The following is a 20,192-nucleotide window of genomic DNA, read 5'->3' on the forward strand; positions in this document are numbered from 1 at the left end:
GGGGTTAAATTGAAATGCCATTTATGCCTCCACTACCCAATTGTTGATTACTTACCTGAACAGAGGTTCCTGTGCTTTCTCCCTCCAGGCCGGGACTTTGCTTGTACTGTGGAGGGAGATACCTCCTCCCACAGTTCAGTGTTCCTTTCATTGCCGGGTGCTGGAATGCCAGGCGCGTTACAGTGCCTGGTATTTTGCTGCATGCTTGGCATGTTCTTGGCACAAAGGACGTTGGTAGACATCTCTGCTGCTATTCCCACGGCTCAGATCCCAGGACATAGCTGTGGGATAGCTGGCAAAGTGGCAAATATGCTCTCTCACTGCACTGCATATCAGTGCGTGAAGGAGACAGACTGCAGCACTGTGGATGGTGCTCTGGGGAAGGGGGGGTTTGAATCCCCCCCGACCCCCCCCTCCTTATCTACGCATCTGTACTTGATGGTGTCACCCCTCTTGTGGCTGTCACCCAGGTGCGGTCCCATAGCGATGCCACTGAGTGTCGTTCCCTGCTATCTCCCTTAAAGCGAAGTTCCATCCAAAAGTGGAACTTCTGCTTATACACTTCATTCCCCCTGCGGTGCCACATTTGGCACCTTTCAGGGGGGAGGGGGGGAACGGGGACCTGTTTTTGACAGGTCCCCTTCCCCACTTGCGGACACGGCCCGATCTCCCAGAAGCTCGGCCCCCCCTCCACCTTCCCTCAGTGCCGGACCAATTAGAAAGCGCAGTGCGTTTTGCGCATGCGCAGTAGGGAACCAGCTGTGAAGCATTCGTTTTATTATATTTGGCTTTATTCCCTCTGTTTTCACCTAGTGATCTGGCCAGCAATGCACCTCCTGTATTAGTGAGACACAACTCTGGAGGAATGAGCAGAGGAGGCACAGAAGCATTGTCAGTCTGGGAGGGAGGGTAGTGTTAAATGTATTCGCGGATTTAGATACACTAACAAATTGAAGTCAAACATCAGCTCACGCTTTATAAGCAGTTACAGCTAACGGTTTGCTTTACTTTTGGGTTTTGGGTTTTCCATGAATAAATAAAAAGCTGATCATTTTAATCTCCCTGGCCAGTGTTAAGTGGTTTGTCTCATCTGTGTAAACTGATACATTCTGCTGGAGAGATTGCACTTTTGAAAAACAGACTTGCTGGCTGAATCACCAGATGTAAATAGCAGAAAGAAAGCCTAAAAAAGTAAACTAATGCAGCTATCACCTCTAAGAATTGGTAATTGGATTTAATACAGCTTTCAGTTTTAGGCCTCTTTCACACGGGGCAGATCAGTCATGATCCGCCCCGTGAACATCCGCTTGCTCAGCGGGGATAGCTCCGCCGATCCCCGCTGAGCAGGAAGATGACAGGTGCATCGCTGCACGCTGTGCAGCGACGGACCTGTCAGAGCGCCGCTCTCCCCTATGGGGGGATCGGATGATGACGGTCCGTAGTGTCCGTCGTCATCCGATCCGATCCGAAAACGGAGGAAAAAGTAGGTTTTTCCTCCGTTACACTTTTCGGATCGGAGCGGGTCGGATGTCAGCGGACATGTCACCGCTGACATCCGACGCTCCATAGGGATACATGTATGTCCGTTTTTCATCCGAAAACGGAAGGATGAAAAACGGACATACGGATCCCTCGTGTGAAAGAGGCCTTAGGCAAGAAATAAAATGCGACAAATTTAGATTGCAGCTTCAATAGAAAATTCCTTCCTCAGCTGCTCTAAAGTAGCACTTTGGCAGTGCTGCTCCTGATCACTTCTTAACTGAGCCTGTGCTTTTAAAGAGTAACTCCATCTTTATGAGAAATATATAGCAAATACAAAAAGTAATTTAGCATATAAAATTGCCACAAAAGCCATGTTTTCATTTAATGATGTTAAAAATGAAAGTCTGTAGCACTGTAATTTTCTGTAAAATTCAATGCAATATGGCAACCTGGAGGCCTTCTGTACATAGCTTGTGTACAGAACTTACCCAGAAATGCCATTCCTTGCTTGTGTGATCGGGTCACTGATTTTCTCTGCACTGAGATATGTCAAATGTTAGGCATCTTCTGCAATATAAATTTAAAGTTTTTTTTTAGTTTTTGGCAGAATGGAGAGGGATTAGAACCCCTGTCAGTTATTATTGCTGTATGTGTCCCCATTAGGGAGATTCACCCTCTCTATTTGTCCTGTTTACCATTATCATTGAAAGTGAAAGTAAAAGAAGGTCCCACATTTTGGGTTGTCCTCAGAAAAGTAATAGAGGGGGAATCTTCCAATGGGGACGCTAGTTGTGATGAGCTGGGGGTCCCCAAGGAATTCCCTCAGTTTGCACCGATTTCCTCTCACTTCCTGTTTGGCTATGGAAAAGGAAGTGAAAGGAAATCTCTGCAATGGGACACAGATGGCGAACAAAACTCTGACATGGGTTATAACCCTCCCTTACTCTATCCAAAATGTGAAAAAAAAGTTTGGCCTATAGTTCTACTTATAGTTGCGGTGAGATACTTCTAAGGCTGCATATTCACATTACAATGTTTTGAATCGCGGGCAGATTTGCTGCGGATCTGCCCGCGATATGACAGCGCCAAGGTATGAATGACAAAACGCGGGACTCGCATCCGAGATGCCATTCGTTTGAATGACCTCAAATCGCGGTGCTGGTCTGCTGCAATTGTCGCGTGATAAATCGCGCTGTAATCGCGGCATCCAGCATTGCAGGACGCATTTTTGCCAAAAGCATCTCCTGTACTTTTTTGGGCGGCATGTGACAATCGCGGCAGACCTGCAACGCTATTTGAGGTGTCATTCAAATGAACGGCATCTCGAATGTGAGTCCTACGTTTTGCCATCCACACCTCAGCGCTGTCAAATTGCAGGCAGATCCGCAGCAAATCTGCCCGTGATTCAAAACGCTGTAGTGTGAATGCAGACCCTTCAGCTTTTCTCATTAGAACACAGAAAGTGCACCAGCTCATTATAATTAACCAGACCTGCCCATTCAGAATCAATCTGAAATCAGTCCGCAGAAACAAATAGCTATTTCTTCTGAGCAACAAAAGGTAAGAATATGCTACAAAGATTGTTTAAAACCTTCCAATGTACATAGATTACCTGGGGAGTGTTTTTTTTTTCTTAAGAAAAGTGAAGTTACCCTTTTAAGTAATAATCTGTCTCATCTACAGTGATCTCAAGCAGACCTGTGAAAATCTGTCTCATATGGCTGGCCAGAATTACAGGCACATAGGTTACAAATACATATAACAATTGCTCAATAGACTTTGCTAACTGACAGGCATCTTGATTTGCATCTAAATGTGTTGCTAATTTGTTTGATAAATGTCCCACTGTTTGTGTGGTCTCCTCAAAAAATGGCACATTTAAAGAGACTTGATGGATGTTACATACAGCATCTTAGATCCCCCTGCAATCTTATTTTTCTTAAAGGTCTTTCAAATTTCTAGTATTATATTACTGTTATATCCTTATTTGCTTTGTCATAAGTTGTGCCATCTCTGTGCTTGTAAAAAAAAGTCTAAGCTTGCCAATAAAGTGTACCAATACTAAAAAAGTGAAGATTTGCTATCTCACATGGATTATTTAAAGAGGTTAATTTTGAGTAAGTAGTGCCATAAAAAAATCTTTGCCTTGAATTCCCCGTATAGAACAGTCCACTTCCTGTGCCTAGGCACTCAGATGTCTTGGGCCTCACAGCTGTGTAACTACAGTGTGAGATCATCTAAGGCGGGGATCTTCAAACTCAAAAAAAGATATAGGGCCCTCCAGCTGTTGCGGAACTACACACCCCATGAGGCATTGTAATTCACATTCACAGACATGACTAGGCATGATGGGAATTGTAGTTCCTGAACAACTGGAGGGCCATAGTTTGAAGACCCCTGATCTAAGGTTAGGCTCAGGAGATTCATGATGATATTTAGTAATGTAACCATTCTGCTTACTGTTCTCCTTACTGGAGAGAATTCTGTACCCAAGGATCTACAGTGCAGTGATCTCCCTGGTTCTGTACCATCTATTCTGTGGATCTGTTACTTCTGGACCTTTCCTGTTACCTCTTGATTATAACCTCACCAGTAATCAGATCACCAGTCATCATGGGACTAGCTCTGACACAAGGTGGTAAAGCTAGTCTTTTGTTCTCTGCTTTTTTTTGGGGCACAGCGCATGTCCTTGTTAACTCTTATAATGAATAACTTTAGTAATAATGAACCTTGAAATAATATTTGGAATTGATTTGTAAATTTTAAAACTGGCTTGACATTTTAATTAGCAGAATGTGTTTAAAGATGACATTTTTTTTTATTTTATCCAGGTATTCTTCAGCAGAAATAAGGAAACATGTCACCCTTCATGGTACCTCTGGATTTTTACATCAGCGTAGTCCGAGTACACAAAATTCACCTTCCTTACAACTAGTGAGTATGACAGCATTAACTGACATACAAGAGAATATAAAAGTACAGATATTGATTTCCAAAAGTGTAATCATTATCAAATCTACCCAAACGGGACAAACAAATGGTATTGCAGTACCACTATTCTCTCCCTGCATTATGTATACAGTATATTCCTTAAAGTGGACCTATCAGTAACTGTAGAAGTCTGCACAAATGCACTCCTGACACGTCCCAATTGAAAAAATAAATTTTATCATTAAGGCCTTATTTACACCATGTGCAGAGATGTGCGATTTTTTTTTTTTTTTTGCACCTCTCTCTGCAAGGGCACAAAAAAAAAAAAAAAATATGCGCGTGTTTTTTCTGCACAGAAATATGCAACATGATATGCATTCTGCACATCAACATTTTGGTGTTAATAGGGCACATAGAAAACAGTTGTTGTTTTGTGCTGTTGCAGAGACCTTTATGTTGCATATTTTTGCACAGAAAAACAAACTCACATGACACCAGGGTTATGGTGTAAACAAGGGACATAGAAAACTATTGTTTTCTTTGTGTCTTTGCAGAGACAGAAAAATGCGAGTCTCTGCACATGGTGTGAACCAGCCCAAAATATTATATGCAAGTCAAATCTGTGTGTGTTTTCTATCAGTTTTTATGCACATATGGTAAGAATGAGGCCTAAGGGCTGATCCACACCAGATGAAGTCTGGTGCGTTTTTATTTTGCATAAAAAATGCATGGACAGTATTTAAAGTGGAGTTCCACCCAAAACAGCATTACAAAAACTGACAGAGATCACAACCATTACCCACTCAGTTGAAGACAAAAAAAAAACATGTCTGCAGTTCCACTTTAAATTATACGTAAATACATTTCTCTTTTTTGCTTCTTTTTGGTCTGTTAAATATAAGATAAAAAGTGTTTTATCCTATCTGTTTAATAAGTTGAAGTGTTACTAAACCCACAACAGTAAAATCAGTCTGTATATACAGTAAAGCATGCTTGTTATCCTCACTGTGGAACCTAAGGGGTTAATCCTGTGCATTGTGTAAAAAGGCTGTTTGATCCTGGCTTTTCTGATCCTCCCCTCCTTCCACTGTCCCCTAAAACTTTCCTGATAACACAGAAACTATGGAGTCAGGTTGCACATGCTCGGTTTGATGTGTTTTGCTAGAGAGGTATTTATTACTTGGGAGAGTGCATGTGATCAGCACAGGGCCAATCAGCAATGTCCAGACAGAGTCAGGGGTCTTGCAGTCTCATAGGACAGTCAGAAAACTCCTCCTACAAGCTTTAACCAGTGCTTGGCTGGACACTGATAGAATCACAAGACTGCTCTAACTGTTGATGAGAAAAAAGGTATTTATCCATTTATAAAATCAAAGGGTCCAAAGTTTCGTTCACCCACACTGAAGATCCCACCACTGCGCCAGGATAAGTAAAACAAGATTAAATGCTAACGCTGCCACTTGGATAAATAATAAACTACAGTATAAACTACTAAAGTGAATAGTGGCGCTGTAAATGAATAACTAAAGTAACATTGAATAATAAAAGAATCACCCAGTGACAAGTGATAAAAAACAAAAACAAAAGTCCATTGACTGAATAAGTCCTTAAATGTGACGATGATTAATCAATAAAGATTCACAATGCATTAAAAGCAGATTCAGTATGGTTCATTCACCACAACACGTGCAAACAGTGATTCCACTCCCCTCTGGGTGTCCACTCACCAAATGAAGTTGCCTTACACTCTCATGCTCGGCAAATAAGCATCAACCCTCCCAACCAAAGCCCAGATCAAAGCCATGGTATATGAACCTTACTCCCTTCCCCTGTCCTTCCTCACTCTTCTCAACCTATCCTTCCCCTTCAGCTTGCTATCCTGTCTGCCACTCAGGGATCCTCTCCTGTTTTATATACATCCACTGGAACCTTATTAGAGCTCATCCCTAGCGACCAAAAGTTTCGAGAGATGACACTCCCCGGGGAGGACCGAGGGAAGCGGGTGTCCCATCCTCCGACACAGTAAGTTCCCATTAGAGGTGCCGGGGAGGCAGATGTCCCTTCGCTCCTTCCTTGACTCCGAGCCTCTTACTGGTAGCAACAGTTTCGGCGGGAGGCGGGCAATCTACAAGTCTACCACACACCTTAGGAGACTAGTAACTCAATTTGTTTGTTCTCAGATTTTCACAAAAATCTCCAACTTTTGTTTCTGTTTGACATTCCCATGACTTGTAATCCGCATTCCACCATTGTACCATGGATGTTCTTTTTTTCTTTGTATGTCAGCTTCTCTTTATTTCAAGAAAATAAAAACCTTTTGAAGGAAAATAAGCATCAACCGATATAGCAGGGATATGCAATTAGCGGACCTCCAGCTGTTGCAAAACTACAACTCCCATCATGCCTCTGCTTCTGGGTGTCATGCTTGTGGCTGTCAGAGTCTTGCTATGCCTCATGGGACTTGTAGTTCTGCAACAGCTGGAGGTCTTCTAATTGCATATCCCTGCCATATAGGGTTAAATCATCCATCGATCTCCCATACATGTGATTGATCCCATGGAAAGATCCACATATAAGAAAACAAAGTACTCCGATAGTACAGTAACGTTTGATCAAAAATGTATTAAAAAAAAGGTTTCAAACATTGTACTCACATAGGTTAAATTAAAATTACGCATGTGATACATCCACTGCAGTAGCGTGAGACTGGCAAAGCATGGTCACAACGAGCTCAGCGTGTAGTAGTATCTCACCCACACCGGAATCGTCACAGCCGGAACATCGCTTCCATTATTGCATCTGATGTCACCAGTGGTTGCCGTACAGTAAACCAATGAAAAACTTTTTTAATGCATTTTTGCGCCTTTTTGTTTTTGTTTTCTTATCACTTGTCACTGGGTGATTCTTTTATTATTCAATGTTAATTTCGCTATTCATATACAGCGCCACTATTCACTTTAGTAGTTTATACCATAGTTTACTTAGCAGTTTATATTTACTAAAATAATTGCATTTTCATGTTCTGTGGGAAACCAGATATAGTGAATGCAGGGTCCTGCATTTAGTAACACTTTAAGCAAAATATCTGTTAATCCAATCAGAAATCTTGTGAGCTAATCTTGTGAGTAATGCAGCTCATTACTGTTGTTGCCCTAGGAAGGCAGCGAGTTAAAGACAGGATTACCAGGTAGAGATAAAAGAAAAAGTGTAAAGAAGAAAACGAATGCAGCCACCACATCTAAAGCTCTGTACACACTATTCCTTTTTGTTTTGTTCAACCCCCCAAAAAATTGAGAACTCCAGTTAAAGCCGCTGTACTAACCATGTGAGGTTAGTTTAGCGATCTCCCCCCGTTGAGATGTTGTGTTCTGACAGGGGGGCAGTCCCCCCGCCAGAACACTCCGATCAATGCTTTCTGTCATTAAAGAAAAAATTAAAGTCAGCAGCTACAAATACTGCAGCTGCTGACTTTTAATAATCAGACACTTACCTGTCCCAGGGTCCAGCGATGCAGGAGAACGAAGCCCCACTCGTCTCCCCCTCCTCTCTGCGGCGCAGGCATTGTCACTGTGGGCGCCCCAGATGATTGCCGAAAGGGAGGGGGGAGAGGTGATCTCCCTTCCGGCACCGCGGTGCGCCAGGAGGAAGTGGGAGCTGGAACCCTCTAAAAAGAGGGTATCCGTCCCCCCCCCCCAAAAAAAATTACATGCCAAATGTGGCATGTCAGGGGATCACCTTCCCTTAAAGCGAAAGTTCCATTTTTAGGTGGAAATCCGCTTTAAGCTGCAATAGTATTGTTTTTGTTCTTGTGTTTAGATATACTTTAAAATTGTTTATTTGTGTGTTTTGTTTTTTTTTTTAGAAAGTATCAGGATTTCATATTGTTGGTTAAGAAGTACATAACAATGTATGGAATTCTAGTAATTCATAAAAACAGACGTTTGATCAGATTACTTAGGGCTCATGCACACAGGACATTTTTACAGCTGCTGTTAGACAAGCAGTGTTTAGCCGCGCTTTGAAGTTTTTAGGCATTTTCACATTATAAGGAGTGATTTTAATGAAAAAAAGCACAAAAACGCTAACGCCAAAAAACACGGAAAACCGCGCAAAAACGCGCAACAGCGCTAATGTAGAAACGTGGCTAAACGTGAAAAAAAATGCTGTAGCGCTTGCGTTTTTAATTTGTCCTGTGTGCATGAGCCCTAAGGGCTATCTTCTGAAACTGGAACTGGGCTAACACTATTTTCACTACTTGGAGTGTAAGATAAAATCGTCAAAATATTTGTATCACAGTAGAACATAAGCCATTGGTGAGAGATGTCTTTGCACATTGATGATCAACTGTAGCATGCTTCCACAATACGTAGCCGTATCATGCAATGAGATGCTGGGTAATGGGCTACTTGAACTTGATGAACTTGTTTTTTCTTTTTGACTTCCAGAATTATGGAGGTATGTACTGTATACAAGAACTTCTGGTGCGTGAAGGGGAATGGTTAGTTGCTTTACAGGTTGCACTGCTAGTGGTTGTATTTTTTTTTTTTTCATGTCATGCAAGTTCATGTACCGTCTCATATGCATGCAAATGCTTGGGTATTGCATGCATTTGTAATGGCTTCCATACAGTTCAGTGGAGTTCTGTATTCTGTCTTAATGACTTTTATATTGCATTTTTTTAATTGGTTTGCTTGTCTTTTCTGCTTGTCTCCATTATGCATGCCCTGAGCATTTTACCATCATAACCATTTGTTACACTCAGGGCTTTTTTTCTCAGACAATAGATGCAGGAACTCCCCCTTTCCGAGTCACCCCTTTTCTCCATCCCTACCCACCTCCGAGCACCATCCCTTGGTTCCATCCCCTACCCACCTCCCAGTACCGCCCCTTTTAGACAATACAGAACCAAATATCATTTAGTGTTGCTAAGTAATTTGTATGGAATTTGGTAATGATATCAAGAAAAGCAGTAAAATAGATCCCCTGCAGCCAGCAACAATAGATCCCCCTAACAGCAATGGAGCAACCCACAGCAAAATCCCCCCCAGCAACAGTAGAGTCCCAGCAGCATCAACAGATCTCCGCACAGCCAGCATTAATAGACTCTCCGGCAGCCATCAACAATAGACTCCTCCCCCCAACAGTAGATCTCTTTCAGCAACAACTGACCCCCCAGCAACATAAGACCCACCCCTAGCAACAATAGGTCCCCCACCAGCAACAATAGACCTGCCCTGCAAAAATATATCCCCTCTAGCTAGAATAGATCCCCCAGCAGTGAGCCTCAATACCCTGCAGCACCCCTTACCATTACATACAGTCAGTCCAGGAGGTGCCGGAACTGCGTTCCCCCGCGTTCCTGCTGAAAAAAGCCCTGGTTACACTGCTCTCATAACCAGAGCTGAGTAAAGACTTAATGGGGCCCAAGGCAAGGTGGCAGCTTCTGCTTCTATTAACAATTCCAACTCTCATACAGATATTTGTTGCAATTATGAAGGCTTTGTGAAACTATCATTCCCAGCCTGCTTTGCCAGGATTTAATGGGAAATGGGAAACATTTTAGTTTCACAAACACCAGACACCTAGATTTCAAGTAGTGTGTATTATATTTGGAAGGAGACTGGGGAGTCACATATACATAAGGCTATGATTAAACCGTCGCTGTCATTAACAAAAAAAATTGTATATGCATAACTGTAAAAGAGCTTGTCTTAGGAAAGTGCTCAGAACCAAGACAAGGTACCGTTATGAAGCAGCTGTCTCCTTCCAAGCTGTTGTCAGATTGGCTGCGACAGGAAGGGAGATGGTGCGTTTCACACATCATAACTGTGGGCTGGGGAGCACCTAGCATGTACGATAGGGGGAGAAAAGTACAAAATATAATGATAGATATTCTTTAAAGAAGAAGTACTGTAGGGACAAAGCTATTTTGGCCCTTATTCTCCTGGGGATCACAGGAGTGCATTTTGTTCTGCACTCCTGTGAGCCATTTTCAGCCGACAGCGGGTTAAAGTCCACTGTCAGCTGACATCACAGAGCCAGCCCAGACTCTGGAGAGATCCTGGCTTCTTAACAGAAATGTTTTATTTATGTATTTAGACAAAACATCACAAATAGAATTCCACATACATTGAAGCACAGTAGTCACTAGGAAATAACAGCATATATAGGGACATCCATAAATATAAAATAGCAATACACATATTATTCCACAATACACATTTGTGTATTGTATTGCTTTCCTTTATCCAGCCATTTGGGCACTTTTCCTTTCACTGATACAATACACTATATTCCTCCCACTGACACCAGCAATGGGGCAATACTCATGCTACTGATATCAACAATGGGGCACTATTTCTCTCATTGACGTCAACGATGGGGTACTATTTGTCAAACTGACGCCAATGATGGGGCACTATTAATCTTCCACTGAGAGCAACAAGGGGACACTATTTCTCCCACTGACACCAGTGATAGGGCCCTATTCCTTCCACTGACACCAGCAATAGGGCATTATTCCTCCCCCTAATACCAAAGATGTATTACTGTATTTATTGGCGTATAACACTCACTTTTTCACCATGAAAATTGGGTGCAAATAGTGCGTGCGTGTTATATGCCAATACTTCAGTTTTAGCTGCCTTGGAGGGGACGGGGGGGGGACGGGGGGGGGGGGGGGGGCAGGACGAGCACCGTCAGATTACATAAAGTGAGAATCTCCTGTTTACTTGGCGGCCTCTGTAATAGGAACTCCCGTCTCCTGGGCCTCCATTGGACCACTGTTCTGTCTATCATAGGAGATTCTCACTGTATGTAATCTGTATGTAATCTGTCGGCGCTCGTCCCGCCCCCCTCCCTGTCCCCTCTGGGCTGCAGATGGGCATCGATCAGGCTGCACTGATGGCAATGGTGAGGCTGCTGCATTGATGGCAATGGTGAGGCTGCATTGATGTGGACTGATGAGGCTGCATTGATGGCACTTGTGAGGCTGCAGATGGGCATTGATCCTTATTTTGCTTCAAAGTTCCTTATTTAAAATTTAAGTTTTTTTCCTGAAACTTCCCTCTTAAAATGAATGTGCGTGTTATACGCCTGTGCGTGTTATATGCCGATAAATACGGTATTTACTCCCAATGATGCCAAGCCAATTTCTAGTCACAGTGGCCACAGTCCGGCTCTCCTAAAGTCTGAAGGACAGTAAACTGGCCCTTTGTTTAGAAAGTTTGGAGACCCCTGCTGTATAAGAAAGAAACATGTAAGAAAATGAAAGATGATGCAACCTGGACCTGTTTTGAAAATTTTCTGTCCTAGGCCTGGATCAATGTGGGCTTTCAGACCAAAGAAAAAACACAAAGACAATTGGCGGGGTTCATCAAAACTGGGGCAGACAGAATTTGGAGGAGCTGTTCAGCTTCTATCTTTCATTTTTGTGGTTTAACTGATTGAGCAGAAGATAGAAGCTGATTGGTTGCCGTCCACAGCTTCTCTGATTTTGGCTGCTCCACTTTTGATACATTTTCCCCAAAGAGATTTGCTTCCAAAAAACGAGTTGAGAGCTTTTTATCATTTTGGAAAATCTCTGTATTTGTTCCCAATCTTTTGTTTGTATCCACAGTACATGCAAAGTGAAGCATTAAGGTGGATCCAAAACAAAAACGTATTTTTTTCATTTTGGATACTCTATACAGGGGTGTTGAACTCAATTTCATTGCGGACCGCATCAGCATTATGGTTGTCCTCAAAGGACCGGTTGTATCTGTAAGACTAAGACCCCTTACATCAGATGTCAGGAATCCCCACCATCAGAAGTCGATTCCCCCACATTCCCTTACATCACAATGCACCCCCCTTACCTTGTGCTGCTGACAGGAAAAAGCTGGGGGGGGGCTAGGAAGCAGAAAGTGCAGGGTCTGGAGGAGGACCAGGAAAGGGCTGTAGTCAGCTGCTGGAGTTGAGACCAGGGGAGGTGGAGAAAATGGTGTGATTTATCTGCACAGAGAGGCACAGGATCAGTAGGAGGAGTTCTGTCCTTCTCTCTGCTGCTGTCTGCTGGGACAGGGTGGGGTGGGGGAGATGAGCCTCTCCGCACCTGCACCGAGAAGGATCTGGCAGAGGAGTTCTGTCCTCCTCTCTGCTGCTGACTGCTGAGACAAGGTGGGGCAGAGATGAGAGTGGGGTTGCCACCTCACCCCTTTAAAACCGAATACATATTTATTACACAGGTTCTGTGGTTGATTATCTGCATTAAATTAGCCTCAGAATCTGTGTAATTCATATGTGTTCGGGTTTAAAGGGATGAGGTGGCAACCCTAGATGAGGGGGGTGCCGCAGCTGCAAGGTTTGTATGAGGGCCACATGAAATGGCTTGATGGGCCTGATTTACCCCTCAGGCCTTGTGTTTGACACATGTGCTCTATGACATTGGTCTCCAAACTGTGACCTAGGGGCTGGATGTGGCCCTTATCTTGCCTTAATCTGGCCCTTGGGTTACTATTCCTCCCACTGAAATTAACAACGGGGCATAATTCCTGCCACTGATACCAACAATAGGGCAGTATTCCTCCCACTGACATCCACTACGGGGCACTCTTCCTCCCATTGACACCAATGATGAGACACTCTTCCTCCCACTCAACCAATGATGGGGCACTATTCCTCCCACTGACACCAGTTATGGAATACTCTTCCTCCCACTGACAACAATAATGGGGTACTATTCCTCTCATGGACACCAATGATGGAGCGTTGTTACCGACACCAGGACATTTTCTACTTCTACTGGCCACAGTCTGGCCCATCTAAAGTCTGAAGGATAGTAAACTGGCCCTTTCTTTAGAAAGTTTGGAGACCCCTGCTCTGTGGAATGGTAAGACACATCTGCCATCTGTGTGCTATTCGGGAAATGTCACTTGACTTCCTGTCCTGTATATGCAATAGGAAGGGATAGGAAATCCTGTCAAATTAAAGGGAACCCCCCTCTTACACAGTTGTCACCAGAAAAGATGTTTCCTATATTCCTATTCTGCTGTCAACTGAAAAATATTTAATTTCCCTCACCTTTAGCCCCAGTGACAGTGGTTACCATAAAAAACAGAGATAGTAATGCTCTCTAGTAGAGACATAGAATGCAATAAAAACTGTCAGAGGCTCTAACCCTTTACCACTCTTTTCAAAACGAAAAAAAAAAAAAAGCTTAATTTTAAATCGATCATAAATGTAATATACGATGACATAATCTGAAAAGGACATGATGCCAGTAGGAATGCTATGATATCTGCGCTTCTGCTTAAAGTATATGCCTTTTGGTTAAGTATTCATGTGTTTTTAGTCACTTCCTCAAACACACGTTATGGTAAGAGGTTTATTTCCGTTCTCTGCTGCTTGTGGGATTCTTGTGCAGTGTTAGGCAAAACCCTGTGAAGGTTTATACTATAGAACTAACTTGTACGTTTCCTGTAGCAGCCATCTTGAAAGATACCCCGGTGTAACATTCATAAACACTTAAGCTGCTTTTCTGAACGGTACGTTTTTTCTCATTTGTGGTTTGAGGATACTTTTCAAGGGCACATGAATTCTTCTCATTAACTCTTAGATAAAAAAACATTTGATATTGTTTCACTTTGCTGCTATATTATAATATAGAATGATGACATTTTTCAGATATTTAAAATATTTCAGTTGATTAGGAAGTAAGTTTTTTTGTTATTAGTATTTAGTTGGTTATACTTAATTTTAGGTGTGTGTGTGTGTGTGTGTGTGTAGAATACTATGGGGGTTATTTACAAAAGGCAAATCCACTTTGCACTACAAGTGCACTTGGAAGTGCAGTCGCTGTAAATCTGAGGGGAAGATCTGAAATGAGGGGAAGCTCTGCTGATTTTATTATCCAATCATGTGCAAGCTAAAATGCTGTTTTTTTATTTTCCTTGCATGTCCCCTCCTCGGATCTACAGTGACTTTACTTCAAGTGCACTTGCTGTGCAAAGTGGATTTTCCTTTAGTAAATAAGGCCCTATGCATACATTTTACTATTCAAACTGTTTATTATAACCATCTGCTCCCTTGGCTTTCATTCTATGTATACACGTTTCTTGTCCTTGAGTTCACAGCATTTTGGGGTTTGCCAGTCTACAGTATAAACCGAAAAGACAGTGCTACTACCCATACAACACATAGATAGCAGAGCTCCCAGGTGCTTGATCCACAGTCGCTGGCTGAGTAGAGTAATGTAGAAAAAATGATCCGCACTCTGGTTTTTGCTCTTAAAATTTCTTCATTTTATTGAATAGCCACAGTGAACAAACGCAGATTTGCCAGTCTATGTCTGTGTTTCTACGATAAAAGAATTAGAGCATTAAATATCTACTATTTGTGCAATTTGCCACCTATAGGTGATATTTCCTTTTATCTACAGACCTTTGTATTATAAATGGTTTATAGAATATAGATAATGCAAACTGAGGATGAGAAAAATCATAGCAACTGAACTCTGAAATATAACGAAGGACAGTTAACAGGCCTTCTTGTTTTTTTTCTAATTCTGGGGAAAGATACAAATGCAAAGCCATGTTGACAGCTTTTTTTCCTTTAGATTTAACAAAACCATATAATATGAGGTCAAACCTAAACACTTTTAATTTGCATGCAATCAGACAGGCCCTTACACTACATAGTTGATAGTAAATCTAAAGGAAATTGAATAAGAAAATAGTATAATGTATGGCCAGCCTTAATTATTGTATGTCTTGCCAAATAATTTGAAAATGTTACGACTAGGACTTGTTTTTAAATCCAGCTTAAAAGAGTTGCTTTTTTTAAAATCATACTAATTTAGGTGGATGCAGCATCCGTCTGATGCTACATCTGTCCCCCACTGGCTCTAAGACTGAGAACCAAGCGATCAAACACCGCTGATAATTTGGTTCTCAGTTCTCCGTGAGCAGAGAGCTGGTGACTGTCAGTCACCAGCTCTCTGCTTTGACCCCCCCCCCCCTGCGCTCACTTGATCGCGGGGCCGTGGAGGGGGCTGGAGCGGCTGGCTCAGGCTCTCAGTGGATCGCTGAGAGCCTGAGCCAGCTGTCGGTCCAGGTTTCTGCTCGGATCTCGACCATATGGTCGCAATCTTTCCCCAGCCTGGACTCGCTCAGTGACATAAGCTGACAGCGGGCTTCAGCCCGCTGTCAGCTGAAAACGGGTCACAGGATTGCAGAACGTACCAGCGTTGGCTGTACATCTCCCTTATGTCTAAGTTCAATAAGTGTGTCATCCTTGTGATGTAACTTAACAGCATCTTGTTCACATGGATCACAAGGTCATTCGAGACGTCTGAAGTGGATCAGTAAAGGTTTAAAATTCTTGTAAGCTACAGAACTTGTCACAAATTTTCCTTTTTGGGTTTTTCTGTACAATATTGGATGTGCCTATAACTGAAATTTACTTATTGTCTTTTATTCCTTTATTTTTTTGTAATTCACTTAATGCTCCCAGTGGTCTCCATGTTACAAGACACACACCTTGGTCATATCTAGGTCATTGCCATTTTCCTGTCCAGCTTTTACTATATGTTGGTTTCTGACCAATTCCTATTTTTTTGTGAAATGATCTTACTTCCAAGCTCTAAACTAGCAGACCAGTGTTTTGATTTTAGAATATACTTCCCTATGTCTGTTGGTGTCCATGCAGTCTAAAAATCCTACATCCCCTTGGCCTATGAGTACATCTTTTCTTACCTGCAATGCAGCAGTAAACACTTATTTGCGGCAATTTTTATTAAAGGGAAGCTGAGCCACAGAATACAAACCCAAGATATGCATGCGTTTGATAGCTTTGTGGCCTTGATTCAGGATGGTTCTAGTCTACAAACACTGCCACGTTCTTCATATTTATAGACCATTTCACTTCCACCAACTTCCTTCACTCCCTTACTGGCTAGATGAATGAGACATGGCCTCCTTGCCACCCTGCAGAATTTCCCTCATTAATGATCTTTTTAGCTGTTTATAAAGGGGGGGTCATTCTTCCTATTGATCAATAATGTAAAAATATTTCTTCCTACTTATCGATCTAAGAATGCTGTTTTTCACTGGTCACTGATATAAGGGGAAATTTCTGCACAAGGTAAAGGCCCGTACATACGATCGGACTTTTTGACAACAAACATGCAAATTAGCTGTTTTGAAGCAACATCTGACCGTGTGTACGCTCCATCGGACAAACTTTTTCTGTTTCCATCGGACTTTTGTTGGCTGTGCGAACGGACAAACTTTCCGGCAACAAAAGTCCGATCGTGTGTACACAAAAGCATCGGACTTTTGTACAAACTACAGTACGCGGCCGCGAGAATGTTTCCAGCACGAACCCATCTCACTGGTTCTCGGGGACAGGGTACTGTACATCTCGCACTGACTGCAATAGGAAAAACACATTTTCCTACTGCGGCGAGCACGAGCGGGAATTCCCCTCTGGAGGTATACCAGGCCCTTAGGTCTGGTATGGATTTTATGGGGAACCCCCTACGACGAAAAAACGGCGTGGGGGTCCCCCCCAAAATCCATACCAGACCCTTATCCGAGCACGCAGCCCGGCAGGTCAGGAAAGGGAGTGGGGACAAGCGAGCATCCCCCCCTCCTGAGCCGTACCAGGCCGCATGCCCTCAACATGGGGGGTGGGTGCTTTGGGGGAGGGGGGCGCACTGCGGCCCCCCCACCCCAAAGCACCTTGTCCCCATGTTGATGAGGACAAGGGCCTCTTCCAACAGCCAGGGTTGTCGGGGTCTGCGGGCGGGGGCTTATCGGAATCCGGGAGCCCCCTTTAATAAGGGGGCCCCCAGATCCTGGCCCCCCACCCTATGTGAAAGAGTACCCATTCACCTAGGGAAAAAAAGTGTCAATAAATAAAACACACTACACAGGTTTTAGCATGATGACATGACCACGCCCCCTTATGACCTCACAGTCCCAGCATGCCCCAGGACTGTGATGTCATAAGGGGGCTATATAAGTCATAGCAGAGCTCACAGACAGCATTACAGCTGGAGAGAGCGTCGTGTCAACATCTCTAGAAGAGAAGAGGGAAGAAGACGATCCAGATGGCCGGGCTCCTCTGCTAGCAAAAGAGCGGTAAAAGAAGCAGAAGATAGCGGAGGAGCCCGGCAGAAGGAAGAAGGCACCAGAGAAGATCCAGAGAGCGTGGACACGTCACCGGAGAGAGGGAGAAGACATCGGAGAGACCCCCGAAGTCAGAAGAAGAACCCGGAGCTGCCTAATAAATTAATTTTAAAACCTGTACCCCATACTCATTCACATAGGGTGGGGGGCCGGGATCTGGGGGCCCCCTTATTAAAGGGGGCTCCCAGATTCCGATAAGCCCCCCACCCGCAGACCCCGACAACCAACGGCCAGGGTTGTCGGGAAGAGGCCCTTGTCCTCATCAACATAGGGACAAGGTGCTTTGGGGTGGGGGGGCTGCAGGGCGCCCCCCTCCCCCAAAGCACCCACCCCCCCATGTTGAGGGCATGCGGCCTGGTAAGGCTCAGGAGGGGGGGGGGCGCTCGCTCGTCCCCACCCCCCTTTCCTGACCGGCCGGGCTGCGTGTTCAGATAGGGGTCTGGTATGGATTTGGGGGGGGACCCCACACCGTTTTTTTCGGAGTAGGGGGTTCCCCTTAAAATCCATACCAGACCTAAGGGCCTGGTATGCCCCTGGAGGGGAACCCATGCCGTTTTTTTATTTAAAATTTGGCGTGGAGTTCCCCCTCAAGATTCATACCAAACACAGTGCCTGGCATTGGCGCATATCAGACAACAATACAGAAGTTGACCAAAGGGTGGTGGTAAAGAGCTGAAAAACCACGTGATTTGGTGAAAGTTGGCTGGAAAAGTCCTGTCGTCTGTATGCAAGACAAACTTCTAGCCAACGCCCTTTGACAAAAATCCAAGGGAAAGTTAGTACAAAGTCCTATCGTGTGTATGGGGCTTTAGAAGTATTCTTCCAACTGACCACTGATGTAAGGAGCATTCTTCCAACTTATTACGAATCTGAGACAACACTTTTCCCCAGACCACCAATGTAAGGGGAGATTTCTACACAGACCAACAATAGGGGGATAGTAAACTTTGCACTGTCTTTCTATTGTCTCCATACTAATAATATCAGCAACAGATTTCACATAAGGTTATATGTTAATTTGCCTTGCTCTTAATCTCTCTGTAAATATTGATAATGTTATGATATTGAACCGACCTGGGACTACTGCTGGGTGCCGCCATCTTGGATGTCATATCAGCAGCCTTTGTAGCAACATTTTGAAGCATTCCTCTGCTATAATTAATATTTGTTTAAGGGTAGTTGAACGCTCTCTCGTTTATCTGATAACAGAGCAGAGTGGCTGAAAGTTAGCTGTCATTGCTGGGCCAATAGGCTGCGGGTGGGAGATTCCCTGCCCCCCACACCAAAGGACAAGAATGCTTGTGACATCAATGACCTAATATTGACTCGTATCCATATTGGGTCAATGTCCATGTGATCATATTTGATCAACAATATCATGAGAATCCCCGCCCATTTATATACATGCAGCTGTGGAGCCCTTAGGTCATTGGTCCAACAAAGACAGGTCATTTCTGAATTTGGACAGAACCCAAGCTTGTCCCTAGAAGTGACATTTTCAGAAAACGTTCAGATTTCTACTATAGCTACACAGGTGAAAAAAAAAGTTGGGAATTTCCAAGACTAACAGGCAAGACAGGCTGATTTCCTGACAATTATTCTCTATTTTCATTTACACTGGTATTTTTCCATACATAAATATATATGTCTGACTTATTGTAATAACTATATACTACAGTTATCATTTTTTCAGCTGGTGCAAAAATACTAATAGTCCATGTTCAACCTGTTATACATTCTGACAATGTGGATCTATGACAATATGGACCTCATAAAAACAGATACAATATAACATAAAATAACATGGTCTTTTTCTGTCTGCAGCCTCCAGATTACGACGCAGTTGACCCAATAGATTTTGAAAACTTTCTGATGTCACATATGCAAAATCATGAACTTCTTCCAGAGCTTGGAGACTTTCCTGAAGATGATCTGGAACTTATATACAAACCCAAGGAGTGTAGGACATTGCAGCCTTCACTGCCAGAAGAAGGGTATGTATATTCAGTAATGGCAGATGCTATAAATGTTATATAATGATTAAAGCATTTGTTAACCCAAAACAAAAACAAAAAACATAGATTCTGTTCCTTTAAAGCACTGTGCTGTATAATTTGGACCTCTGCAACACCTAAAAAACCTGGCTGATCCTGCCAGCTTCTCCCCTCCCCTATGCAAACAGGCCACGATAATCATGGCTGCTGAGCCCTGGTCTGTTTGCGTCCCTCCGTCAGTCTGTATATTTTTACATACTCAGTTCTGTATCCTAATAGAGTGCCCCATTATTTAATTAAAAAAATACCTCCTTCGCCGTATCTCACGGTGGCTCCCGACGATCACGTGATCGGTTGTGTCTCCTCTCCTCCTCGCGTCCCGCTGACATCAGCGGGAAACCTCAGCACCACCCGCTGCTTCTGCAAGAAGGGCAGAGAGGAGAAACAGGTGGTTACATGAGCGCCGGGAGCCAGCGTGAAATACGGTGAAAGAGGTATTTTTTTAATGAAACACAGAGACAGGGGGACACTCTATTAGGATACAAAACTAAGTATGTAAATGACCGAAAGTGGGTTAACAACCACTTTAATAAAGTAATTAGGTATGTGTGCCAGG

General features: G+C 43.4%; 1 protein-coding gene across 2 annotated transcripts in view; it reads left to right on the plus strand.

The window, feature by feature from the left end:
• Positions 1–20,192, plus strand: part of DOCK8 (dedicator of cytokinesis 8) — a 229,135-nt gene that overhangs the window by 19,574 nt on the left and 189,369 nt on the right. Inside the window, exons 2-3 of one of the 2 annotated variants that reach the window (XM_073634844.1) lie at positions 4,314–4,416; positions 19,407–19,576. In XM_073634844.1, coding sequence (XP_073490945.1) covers positions 4,314–4,416; positions 19,407–19,576 — 273 coding nt within the window. Of the gene's footprint in view, positions 1–4,313; positions 4,417–13,828; positions 13,938–19,406; positions 19,577–20,192 lie in introns of those variants that run through there. The other variant, XM_073634849.1, reaches the window with a different exon arrangement.

Source organism: Aquarana catesbeiana, linkage group LG01 (genome assembly GCF_042186555.1).
Source record: "Aquarana catesbeiana isolate 2022-GZ linkage group LG01, ASM4218655v1, whole genome shotgun sequence".
NCBI lineage: Eukaryota > Metazoa > Chordata > Amphibia > Anura > Ranidae > Aquarana > Aquarana catesbeiana.